The sequence below is a fragment of the Protomyctophum bolini genome (genome assembly GCF_963924005.1).
Source record: "Protomyctophum bolini genome assembly, chromosome: 22".
Taxonomy (NCBI): domain Eukaryota; kingdom Metazoa; phylum Chordata; class Actinopteri; order Myctophiformes; family Myctophidae; genus Protomyctophum; species Protomyctophum bolini.
In genome coordinates this window covers 17,398,118-17,411,936 of record NC_137883.1, presented here as the reverse complement: position 1 = coordinate 17,411,936, position 13,819 = coordinate 17,398,118, and the positions used below count along the sequence as shown (strand labels likewise).

Below are 13,819 nucleotides of genomic sequence, written 5' to 3'. Positions count from 1 at the left end.
CATGTAGTTAAAGCAAGTCTGTAAAAGAGTTTTAAGAAGTGATAAGAGAACTACTATTTGCTAGCCTGATGCAATGTCCTCAGACAGGTCATTCCAAAGTCTAGGGGCCCTGCATGGTTGAAAAGGAATTCGTCTCCATTTTAGACCAAGGGGTAGAGAATCTTACTTTTCTCACAATGAAAACACCCTAAAAATGAAAAACACTAGGCATAATTGTAATTGAAATAGAGTAGGCTTTTAATGGAATAGAGAAGAATGCTACAACAATGTCTTGGCTACCTAAAATGCAGGGTAAAATATAAGTGAATTAGCAAATGGTAGACAATTAACTGCATTTAGTTTGCATGAATTTGTTAGAACCAGTTGAAAGTCATGCATTTCAGTGATTGAAACCTATTTTGCAATAGTAAAATAATGAAGTCATGTGTTACAGTATTTAAGTAATTGGTACATTACCCCGTCATTATAGTCTCTCGAGACAGACTGCAAATTCAAATAATTTTTTGACGATGGGTTCTCAGACTGATCATAGTAGCGAAGCTAATACTGTAGGTTGTTTGAACCACTAACCTAGTAGCAATTACAGGCCGGACATGAAATGATAAGAATTTAGCATAATATAGCATTCAGCTACCTTCTATCTGCCATTCCATATTACATGAGGCTGTAATGTGTAATACTAAGTGATGGGAGTTCTGGTTAGAATGCCACAGTGACTTCTTCATCTTCTTCAGACTGTGCAGTTTTTCTAAATGAGATGGAAAACACATCACCACCAGAAGACAAATAATCCACTAGATATCTATAATCAACACCCTCCAGAGATCATCGTCCTCTGTGTATAACTACTCTCACCTGACCTCTATTAATCAGTGCTTCTCAGTATTCCTCTCCCCTGTCCCTTACTGTAACTCTCCTTTATACAGTATATTTTGTTCAATTTAGGTACGTATACCACCATAAGTGTCACCACTGTCAGAGTTAAAGGGTCCATTTAATAACCCTGGGGTTCCCTAGACTCCCCTTGAGACCATGGCAGTATTGTTTACTTCTAGCCTTCCATCTCTAACTAACTTAACTGATGTTTGTTACTGAACTTTTCTGTGACTGTTTTGCTTGAAGATTTTGCTTAGTTTTCTTACAATGAATTAACAGGCTGCACATTTCCTGGCTACTGAGTGTGTCTTTACAATACCATACCTTTTCTGTTTTTGTTTTTTGGAGTGGAGTATGACTGTTGCTGCCATTGTAATCAGTGCCAAAGTTCCGATTACTGAACCAACCACAATTCCTGTGAGGTTATCTGAAATATAACAAATATTGTACATTGATGCAGCGGTTTAAACTAACCCTGGCAACCCTTTGGGCGTGTCATAATAGTCACATAATTTAAAATATTAGATTTATATATAAATATTCCCAATAGTTTTTCTTTTCTGACTGTATACAATATACAAGCTATTTAATGGTGTTGGTGGTAGCCTACTGACCCATTTTCCAAGTAATTTGTCAAATATCACCTAGGGTTTGCATATCACCTGACTTACCTGCCACACAATCTGTCGTTTCTCCAGACCACTGGCCATTCTCTTGGCATATGCGCTCCTCAGACCCTATGAGGGTATATCCAGCATTACAGGACAACTTCACCACAGCACCTTTTAAATATCTTGTCCCTTCCTTCATCCCATTTTTTGGAGGAGAAAGCCAGCCGCATGACACCACTACACAGGAAAGAAATGACAATAGTTTAGGCTATAGCATTGACACCACAGTATAGTATAATGGCTATTTCAAAGTTTATAAATTCTTTATCTAATTAGTTATCCATCCACCTGGTGCTAGATCATCCACAAGAGACATGTGACTCTGAAAAGAAACCATGGTAGCATTTCCCAACTGCGGGCTGCGGCCCACCAGGATATCATATCTACAACACAAACATACAAATACATTTCAATGTGGCCGTCTGATATTTCTTACTGCCATTATGCAAGCATGTAAGGGAAAAACACTATTCTAAACAGAAACGTTTGTAGTCCAAAACTGTTACTTTTCAGTTGTGTTCAAATGTATCCATTTATTAAGCTCTTGTATTACTTTCATTGGTTAAATAGTTATAAAACCCACAGACAGACTTCAAGGATGACCAATGGCATTAATTTATGAGGTGGTGAGGGGAACATAAAAAGATGATGTAAAATGTCTACCCGATAGCGACGATATTCTTTATTAATGCATTTATCTTTTTTCATACCTACAGTACGCAGAACCTTCACCAGAGCATATTCCAGATGCCTGATTGAGCAGGGGATCATCTGGATTATCAGGTACAGAGTACACTGGAACAAAACTTGGGTCATGTTTTGGGGCATAGAGATATGTATTCAGAAGATATTCTGAATCATATGTAAACAAGGAAGTCTCGTTGGATATAGCCCCTGGAATACAAAAACAAAAACATGATATGAAAAGCATCCATCAACAGCAGTTGAGTATTTATCCTGTAACACTTTGGTAATACAATGTTTTAACTAAAACTTGTGGCATAAATTGTGATGATTGATTATGGTCAGTGCCATTCTGAACATGAAAATTTTCTGTCTGATCCTACACTACTCATAATTCACTGCAAGTTCAGAGAGGAGAATGAATTTAGATGATTGTCCATGCGATCACTGTGCAGATAATTTGTGGCGCTTTCAATTAGCTTCCTCTGTGATAACAAACTTGGCACCATGTAATGATCATCACTCCTACAGACAGTGTAATTCCTTTACACTTAATTTAATTTAAAGCTGCATAGTTTGATATTTTTGATAGTCACAAGGCCTGATTTGTTGTATTGTGTGAGACATAACATGACCAATTAATATACTGTATATCCTTGTCTGTCTTTTCCGCAAAACATTGGACTGATGGACTCCCTTAGCACCTTGCGATATAGCTTATTTTCATAATTCCCCTCGCATTCATAATTCCCCTTTGGGGTTAACGGTACAGGGCCACATTGGACCACACATTTAACTTGAATGTTAAAGTGTTGTTTCTTACAGCTTCCTCCAAATCGGAACAACTCTTCATTGTTTTGATTGGACACAACTGTGCCATTACTGGTAATAAGGTCATCTCCGGTGTCCCCATTCAATTTCCCTAACAGCCCAAGTGTGGAACCGCTGAATTCCTCTGGTAGAAGCACAGTAGTCGTCATGGTTCCCTCCCTTAGTCGCACTTCAATGCCAGCGCCAGTAGGGAACATGACAGTTACATTTGTAGGACTGGGTGAAAACACAAATACACCTAGAAAAGAGGGGTTGGTAAAATTAATTAAATATACATATAGAGGTTAAAATGTGTAAGATGCTCTTGAATACATCTGGCATATTACACACACTACTGGTTAGTAATTCTTTTTTTAAATCTTTTAAAAGAATATTTATGTTTAGACTGTTTTTCATCCAAAAGTCTAAAGTGCAAAGAAGATGGCATGAAAACATTAAAATCGTTCATCCTACCCGGTGCAATGCAAAGTCATTGTTGTCCTTATCTTATAATGTGGTACTGTTAGTCAGATATTGTAAATAATTTACAAAATAATTTGCAGGACCACAGGCCGCCTGTTGCCTACCACTGACTCAGCAGTGACGGGTACTGTATACCCCTGCACCACCCCATATATCTATGAGTCATTATTCTACCACTGACTCAGCAGTGACGGGTACTGTATACCCCTGCACCACCCCATATATCTATGAGTCATTATTCTACCACTGACTCAGCAGTGACGGGTACTGTATACCCCTGCACCACCCCATATATCTATGTGTCATTATTCTGACTCAGCAGTGACGGGTACTGTATACCCCTGCACCACCCCATATATCTATGTGTCATTATTCTGACTCAGCAGTGACGGGTACTGTATACCCCTGCACCACCCCATATATCTATGTGTCATTATTCTGACTCAGCAGTGACGGGTACTGTATACCCCTGCACCACCCCATATATCTGTGTCATTCACTGACTCAGCAGTGACGGGTACTGTATACCCCTGCACCACCCCATATATCTATGTGTCATTCACTGACTCAGCAGTGACGGGTACTGTATACCCCTGCACCACCCCATATATCTATGTGTCATTCACTGACTCAGCAGTGACGGGTACTGTATACCCCTGCACCACCCCATATATCTATGTGTCATTCACTGACTCAGCAGTGACGGGTACTGTATACCCCTGCACCACCCCATATATCTATGAGTAATTATTCTGACTCAGCAGTGACGGGTACTGTATACCCCTGCACCACCCCATATACTATGAGTCATTATTCTACCACTGACTCAGCAGTGACGGGTACTGTATACCCCTGCACCACCCCATATATCTATGTGTCATTCACTGACTCAGCAGTGACGGGTACTGTATACCCCTGCACCACCCCATATATCTATGTGTCATTATTCTGACTCAGCAGTGACGGGTACTGTATACCCCTGCACCACCCCATATATCTATGTGTCATTATTCTGACTCAGCAGTGACGGGTACTGTATACCCCTGCACCACCCCATATACTATGAGTCATTATTCTACCACTGACTCAGCAGTGACGGGTACTGTATACCCCTGCACCACCCCATATATCTATGTGTCATTCACTGACTCAGCAGTGACGGGTACTGTATACCCCTGCACCACCCCATATATCTATGTGTCATTCACTGACTCAGCAGTGACGGGTACTGTATACCCCTGCACCACCCCATATATCTATGTGTCATTCACTGACTCAGCAGTGACGGGTACTGTATACCCCTGCACCACCCCATATATCTATGTGTCATTATTCTGACTCAGCAGTGACGGGTACTGTATACCCCTGCACCACCCCATATATCTATGTGTCATTCACTGACTCAGCAGTGACGGGTACTGTATACCCCTGCACCACCCCATATATCTATGTGTCATTCACTGACTCAGCAGTGACGGGTACTGTATACCCCTGCACCGCCCCATATATCTATGTGTCATTCACTGACTCAGCAGTGACGGGTACTGTATACCCCTGCACCACCCCATATATCTATGAGTCATTATTCTGACTCAGCAGTGACGGGTACTGTATACCCCTGCACCACCCCATATATCTATGTGTCATTATTCTGACTCAGCAGTGACGGGTACTGTATACCCCTGCACCACCCAATATATCTATGTGTCATTCACTGACTCAGCAGTGACGGGTACTGTATACCCCTGCACCACCCCATATATCTATGTGTCATTCACTGACTCAGCAGTGACGGGTACTGTATACCCCTGCACCACCCAATATATCTATGTGTCATTCACTGACTCAGCAGTGACGGGTACTGTATACCCCTGCACCACCCCATATATCTATGTGTCATTCACTGACTCAGCAGTGACGGGTACTGTATACCCCTGCACCACCCCATATATCTATGAGTCATTATTCTGACTCAGCAGTGACGGGTACTGTATACCCCTGCACCACCCCATATATCTATGTGTCATTATTCTTGTTACCTTTCAAGTCCATCCAGCTTTGCTCTGCAAAGGAAAGGGATTTCTGATTCTGGAGCACCTCAAGGTTGGGCTTCCTGTTGTCAAGTCTCACCTCTATAACATCAGAGGGCCCTTCACGCATTGCAACTGCTGACATTTTGGTAGCTTTCACTATAGTTCCTAACGGCATGAAAATAAGAGTAGGTGAAATCTTATAAATGTTTCAAAACTAGTGAAAATTGTCGATCTACAAGCTCTCGATACGTCGCAATGTGTTTTGAGCTTGTAGATTTGCTATTTTCACAATTTAAACACTTTTGCAAAGCATACAATAGGGCTTGTAGGGTAAGTGATATTTTCTTGTGAAAACAAACAGATGGAGGTTTTTGTTAAAAGGTTAAAAATGTATTCTGATAATAATCACTGCTATATAGTATTTGTTCAGGAACGGGGTCTCCCTGTCCAATTTGTTCAGCTCGTTTCCTTGTGTCATCACTTCCCATTTGACTTGTTTATCCTGTCATAGATCTATGTATCCTGTATCCTGTGTGAGTTCTCTCGCCTGATTGGATACAATTGGTATCCTGACCTGAATATTAGTTTTAGTTTGCCAAAGAGCTGGAGAGACATGGACACTGTTACTGAACAAACACTTTATAGCAATGATCAGAATAGATGTATTTAACACTTACTTTAACAAAAGAATATCACTTACCCTACCGTTAAGTAGTTAAAGGGACACTTCACCCTTTTTGCAAAAGAATATATGTTACTGACATTTAGAAGATTTAGAACAGTTTCCGGGGGTCTTTATGTGTATAGTATGTGGTTTTAGTTATTTTACATTTTAGCAGTGTCCACTGTCCATCATAGATATAAAAAAATATAGATGCCTCATTGGCAGCTACGGTTCATTGGAGTGCCCTGTCTCCAACGGGAGGAGGAAGTCAAAAACCACATATTACACATATAAAGACCCCGGGAAAGTGTTCTACATCTTAACGTCATTAACATATAGTTTTGCAAAAGTGTCCCTTTAATGAGTCATTTAGCCATTATAACCTACTTAAAGACATTACAAACCTCCAACAACTTACCATTCATAAGAGTTACAGGCTCTGTTCTACCTTGAACTGTCAACTGCTTGCTGCCCGAGATCACCAGGGAGTATTCCCCCTTGCCATTGAAGGAGTAGCGGACCCCATCAAACGTTATGAAGTGGGGATCTCCAAACACCACACCTAACACAAGACATCCAAACTGCTGTAATATAAATTGATCTGCACTGACATTATCAACAGACAAATGTATAGTACAGTACCAAATATTATGTGATAATGAGAATTTAGCCACTTTAACCCAAGCATTAGCCTACATATTATTGGGCGGAACATTCGTAGAGAAATATATTTAGTGTTTCTCACTCACCCAGTTTGGGCGGATGGTATGTTCTGCAGTCACTGGAGGGCCGGTGAGTGAAGTAGTAGTGACAGTTGTCGGACCATAGGCAGCAGTAGTAGAAGCTAAGGACATCATAGACCCAGTGGGATTCTCCAGGGACCCTGGGGGGATTCTTGTAAGGAGGCGAGCCCCAGTCGTGTGCTCTGTCTGGGGTACTCCCTCCAATAGAGTCTGCAGTCAGGACCTGGGCCCCTGTGCTGTCATAGCAGCATTGTTGCCCTGCCGCATATTTAGGGCTACAGAAAATAAATGTTAGAGATTTTCAACCATATTATTGATCTATGCAATATACTTGCTAATGTAGGTCAGTGAGAACAAGAATGCTACAGGCCACTAAGGCCAGTGTGAGAAAGTGCAAGAAATATCAGGAATACATTTAACTGATAAAGTATTACAGGTCAAAGACTCACCTAGCTTGTATGGCCCTCACACAATGAACACATCCAGGGTGATAGGTGCACACACTGCCCTTCTCTATATCACAGCCATAGTCAGTCTGAAGTGAAAGGAATCGTATCAATACCAAAAAGTTAATTTGTCAATAAATTAATCCTTTTAATCAGTGATAGCCCTATATACTTCTTTGACTGGGGTCCGATACGGGTCTATATTTGGTCCCCTCCTTTTTTTCCCTCTACGCCAACTCTTTTTGCTGTTTAAGGATCTGGTATTGTTGCTGAATGTTTGACTATTCACTTATTATTATTATTATTATTATTATTATTATTATTATTATTATTATTATTATTATTATTATTATTAGTAGGACCACTAGGCCAGAAGGCACCCCACTATTCACCTATTATAGGATACGAATACTCTCTCTGGCTGTTTGTTCTGGATGAACCACCAGAATATACCTCAATGGTCTAGCAGTTGTCCACTTGTTGCCCTGTGTAGAAGATTGCTGGTTTGAATTTCACCAGAGACTTATGAACTAAAACTCCTATCAACTGGATAGGCCTGTTTTTCTAGAATGTACTTATCTTCTATATTGACCATTGGTTGTTTGCTGTTATCGTTTTAGTTTATTTAAAAAAAAAAAAATCAAGTCATTGAGTCATGCTCTGAAGGGTGGAGACAGTTTTGATTTGTCTCTGTGATTCGATCTGTTTGATTGCTTCTTCTGGCTCACATTATTACATGTCTTATACATGACTTTGGTATACATGTTCCTCTGTCTATCATAAACCATTTGAAACATTGCACTTGTTAACTCTAACTCAGTGTGCATATTTCTACCTGTTAATCCAGCACCTGCCCTAAATATACATATAAGATGTACACACAATCTCCTCATTGAAAGGCTAGATCATTCACATATTTTAGCTGGCAGGAAATTGAAGACCTGTACAAGTTAACTGTGCATGCAACTGTAAATGTATTCATATAATTCTGCATGTGCACATAAGGGTAATCTGAGTGTCCTGAGGTTCAACCAATATGTCAACCAATAATCATGAATCAACACTTCCCTGCCTCTCTTCAGCATACTATCTAATTTAGTAACTGAAAAAAATGTAATAGCAATAAAGCAAGTCTGCCGATAAACGCTACCAGCCCCTGGAAAAAACAAAAAACAAAATAAGATTCCACTAAACACAAAACGTGACTGTATATGTTCAGTACTGTCTGGATAACTTTAGTTTTGAATGCAAACGAAAATAAAAGCCACAAGGCTACTTTAGTTTCAACTGAGCGGTAAACACAGTTAAGACACAAATGTAAGGCCTCTCTTCATGGAAATTTGAAATAACCTCATCCAGTGTTCAATAAAAGGTTTATCTGAATGAATACATTTTGCCATTAAGGTCACGTGAAAACGTAATGAGAAGCAGCTCTACCGTTTTACTTCCGGTGCATTTCACCCCATTTGTTGTTTTATGTATGCAAAGACACAATTAAAGATTCTCAAGTTCCATTCGACAAGCTTTTATGGGAATCCTTTTTCACCAGATCAGCATCCATTAAAATACTTCATGCATTTAGCTCTGAGTATAGGCAAATGGGGAAAATTCAAATGACAATATAACTCACCCACTACAAACACAGAGTAAATGCTGTCCGTGTTTTACAATAAGGCAGTGATCGAAGGCACTGTCTGTTAATGATTTCAACCTAAATCTTATTTTTTCCCGCAGCATACTTACATGAAATCTCCCTGTGTCTGCTCTCGCTTGGGCCAACGTGCATGGACAGTCTATGGTCTCATTGAGGAAGTAAGGCAGATGCAACCTCTCCAGTTGGTCCCACGCCACGCACTTTTCCAAGGCCCAAGTTGCTGAATCCTGCCTGAACTTCTCCTCCAGGTGCCAGGCAAGAGCATGGTCTTCACTCCACACAGCATGCACATTACTATAGCCATTCACAATACAGACAGCAATTAATCCCTCATTGTCTTTATTCATTGCAAATTTTCATATAGGACTATCTCTTAATAAGTCAATGCATACCATTTTACTATTAAGACATTTAGAAGCAATTATTGTACACATTGATTTAGAAATGTGACAGGTTTGTAACAGGGCAATTGTTCATAGAAAGAGAGTGCTACAGTAATTGTTTTAACCACATGCACCTTACTGTCCCTATTCTGAGGGAAACATTCAGTGAAGATATCAACTCTACAAGCTCAAAACAAACTAATGTGATGAGCTTGTATATTGAGTATTTCTGGCAAAGACATTCTGTGTAGCGTGGATGGTTTGCACACCTAGCATGTAGTACTGGGGAACTCGGGTCTATATAAGTACTGTACGGGTTTAAGTGGTTAAACCATAAAATAGTGTTCATGACTACACATTTTATTTTCAATACACATACCAAATGCCATCTGGGTAGCTGCTGGGGCTAATACGTAAAGAGCCAAGCTCCCATGTTGAAAAATCATTTTCTGCTGGTTTTGGTACAAATGTGAATCTGCCGTTGTTTGGATGATCCCTGTGCAGAGAATACAGGTACTCCCACTTGGCCAGCCAACGTTCTGAGTAGGGCTCTCCTACGGAGAATAAAACTAGTATTTCTCACTTGATTTTTATTTTATTATTATTATATTTATAATGATTCATTAAGACTAGTTATTGAGTTGAATCAACTCACTGGCACTCACCTGTTTCAGCGTAACCCCAGACCTCTATATTTACCCTCTCTGCTCGGACCAATTTGGGGGTCCATGTCATGTCAAGACCGCCTCCAACATTAGGTGTGCCATAGTACTGCCATTTTGTTGAGTTGACTAAAACTGCCTTGAATTGAGCATTTAATTTGCCAGTATGCACTGTCAGGATTTGAATTAAAAAGAAAAACATTCAGCAGGAACTCAAAGAAAATGCTGTAGTACAGGTTTTCAGAGGTCAACCACAGAATAATAAGAATGCCTCATTTGCACACATATTATACTGTACCTGATAGCCATGCTCCATTTCTGTTGAATGTTGTGCCATTATCTGAAGAGATTTGAAAAGGAACCCATCCTGTTTCATACAAGAGGGGAGAGATACAATGGCCTCTGTTGTTTTCATCGACATACCCCACAGTGTTGATGATATCGTTGAACCTATCATTATTGAAGAAAAAAAAATATATGTATATAACATTTTTAATTATGAAACATACTATAGATTAATGACATGTCCCCAACGTTCCTCCCTATTGTATGGTGAACATTCAGCAAAAAGAGCAGCTCTATAAGTTCACAATGTGGTAATGTGAACAACTTGTGAGCTTGTAGCGAAAAAGGAGCTGACCAAGTATAGAGCCTTGGGTGATCAAACAAGTACGTTTATTGCGAATGCAGTGAGCACTTACTATGAGACCTAGCAGATCATGTCTGTGTGTCTGTCTGTCTGTCCGTGTGTCCCCCCTTTGTGCCCATATATGGAGCTGAGTGATTTGCTGCTTTGGGGACTCCTTATATGGTTATGGCTGAGTCATGGTGACATGAGTGTGATGGCTGCTTTGGGGGACTCCTTATATGGTTATGGCTAAGTTAAAAACTTAACTTAAAAAAATAAAAACCCAAATATGTATGAGCTGCGTTCGCTTCCCGCGTTTGCGCGTCTTACTGGTAGTATATATAGGGTTTAAGAGCATCACACCCGTGTGAAGTGAGGGGCGCTCTTATCATCATATATATCATCTCATTCCGGCCAATCACAATTTGCGTCCTGTGTTAAGACAATGTTTGTGTTTACAGTTACACAAACCCTCAAAGCTGGACAGGCAGTTGGTATTTTTCAGCCACAAAAATATGATGGAAAGAAACGTGTCAAATCCCTTCAAGATATAACAAAGGTAGCCCTACAAGCAGAACCCAATGCTACTGAAGTTTCTGACATTTGTTAGACCCAGAGCATTGGGTCCTATTCCATCTCCACCCTGCCACCAGGTACGCACACATAAATAAACGTAAACACGTTCGGATAAGTCAATCTGCGCACTTTGACGACATTTTTTTGTGAGGGCTTCTGAATGTGTGAACTATAAGTACCTTTACATACCGCTGCGAATATCTCCTGTGTCGCGGAAGCCGTTAAGTATTTTTAATCTATGTTTGATTAAAAATGTCGCTTTGATTCTTCTCTTCCTACCTTGTTTATTGACACCTCATTGTACCGCCTATCTGGCTAGCTAGTGGCGCTATAGCTATGACAGAGCAGATCAGAGGCAGGAACGTAGCCGGCACAAGCCAACCGCACATCAGGAGGCAGTACAATAAACGGTAAATAAACAAGAAGAATCAAAGCGACCAAATCGGTCAAACAAATTAAAAATACTTAACGGCTTCCGCGACACAAGAGATATTCGCAGCGGTATGTATAGGTACTTATAGTTCACAAATTCAGAATAACGCAAACGAAAGGAAGACGTCAAACGCCGCAGATACGATGTTACCGAGGATGTTTATGTCCGCGTTCCAACATTCCCATAAGAAAATATAGATACGTACAGGGACCCTACATAAAGCGAAATCCAAATTTCAGAAAAGCTTTATGGAGGGTTCCGAGAGGGGCTATAACAAAGGTAAAGTAGAATGTCCTACCTGCACACAATCTGGGAACTCTCATTGAAACTTGTATCAAGCACAACAAAATCAGTTCCACCAAAAATGGACCCAGAATAGGGAAGGATGTTCACACAGTGGTCTTTGTAATCCGTACAGCAGCTCCCAAGCGATACACATGTTGGGTGGCAAGAACACAAGTGTAATCTGGTGCCACAGTTTCCTGCACATGTCTGTCCTGTCAAAGATAAGACAGAGACTATAAAGTAAAGTATACACACAGTATTAGATACACTATGTGTCACAAATAGCACTGGACATCTGCATTTAAACACTCTCACTTACCTAACGTTGTGCATATATTTGAAACCAAAAGAAGGACAATCACAGCAGAGCAAGTGTCCATTATGATTCAGGACAGTTAAATCATCAACTGAGCTTTGCGTTCATGCTCGTGTGAGAATGCTGTTCTTGGAGCTATACAAAGTCAGCATTTTGTAAACCTTGACCTTGACTTATCACTGTTTTGTCACTTCCAGCCTACTAACAGTAACACATTTAGAGGTTTGGTCAGTAATGTATACAAAGGTCAACATGATAATGATTCCGGGTGTGTTTATGTCAAAATGACATTTGTGGAATAATTTATTCTATTCATTGCAATGTGAGTGACTTACTACAGTACTGTCTTTGTTATAATGTATGTCTTGTGACAAACATGTGAGCATGATATTGATCCTCGGTCTTCTGATAATGTATGTGAACATTGTAGAGTAGACAATATAGGCACCAGGGTTTATGTATTTAATTAAAACTAACAAGATAACGCAAACTAACGCAAATTGACAAAACGTTTTTGTTAACTTGTGTTGTTGGGTTTATTGTGTCGGTGAAGGCTCTCTCTCTCTCCCCGTCTCTTCCTTTCGCTCACTCTCTCTCTTCCCTCTCTCACTTTCCTTCCCTTCCTCCCCCTTTTCCCTTGCCCCCCTCCCTCTTCCTGTGTTCCCCTCTCTCTCTCATCTTATCCTACCAACTCCAGACAGACTGACAGCTATCACTCACTTTTTTCATGGATTGTTGGATGTATTCTTTGAATGAGCAGGGCTTGGTAGGAGTGTATAGCGTGTCTGATCACCTTTTTCCTCCTGTTGTTTTGTTAGGCGTTAAGATGGGTTTACTTTCATTTGCATATTATATTACTGTTGATGGTTTGCGTTTAGTTTATTTAGTTAATTAGTTTATTATTTTGCTGTCAGCCCACCATGAAGTTATAAATGTATATATACAGTATGTTAAATATACCCTTATTAAGGATGTATACTTTAGTTGCTGGTGGTTTTGGGGAGCTTCGAAAAGGTGGGTCCCACTCCCCTAAGATGGAACACAACTAGTGGAACAAGTGACAGTAACTCTGTCACTCTCGTAATCAAATGCTTCAGTTTACTACATAAATCTATATTATAAATGTTGGTGGACTACAGTGAATTCTAGATTGTGTTTCACTAGCTATTCGTAGTCCTTAGTCCTTACTTTGACCTTAGTTACCTGTAGGTAAACTAAACCCTGAGGCACTTGCTTGTTTGTTGCCATCCAAAGGTTAACTAGAAATGTGTGGTTAGCAAGTGCAAATCTCTGCCAGGAGGCATGCCCAGTATCACTCTTCTGTCTGACACGTATCTCTCTCTCTGTCTCACAAATTGCAAATAGCCAATATAGTTGCAAAAAAGACGAAACCAAGTAAAAAGCTTTTAATAAGGAGGCTAATGCATTTAAAAGTTAAAATGCACATATGCACATCTAGCAGGAAACGAGCT

General features: G+C 40.1%; 1 protein-coding gene across 1 annotated transcript; it reads right to left on the bottom strand.

The window, feature by feature from the left end:
• Nucleotides 1-699: 699 nt before the first annotated feature.
• Nucleotides 700-12,455, bottom strand: susd2 (sushi domain containing 2; the record flags this gene model as incomplete). Its single annotated transcript, XM_080755591.1, has 16 exons — nucleotides 700-748; nucleotides 1,201-1,303; nucleotides 1,548-1,724; nucleotides 1,836-1,930; nucleotides 2,258-2,441; nucleotides 3,055-3,300; nucleotides 5,564-5,722; nucleotides 6,640-6,783; nucleotides 6,971-7,239; nucleotides 7,414-7,499; nucleotides 9,154-9,358; nucleotides 9,827-10,001; nucleotides 10,113-10,280; nucleotides 10,408-10,559; nucleotides 12,045-12,243; nucleotides 12,440-12,455. The coding sequence occupies 16 exons, from the start codon at nucleotides 12,453-12,455 to the stop codon at nucleotides 700-702; spliced, it is 2,427 nt and encodes an 808-aa protein (XP_080611717.1).
• Between the last annotated feature and the right edge of the window lie 1,364 nt (nucleotides 12,456-13,819).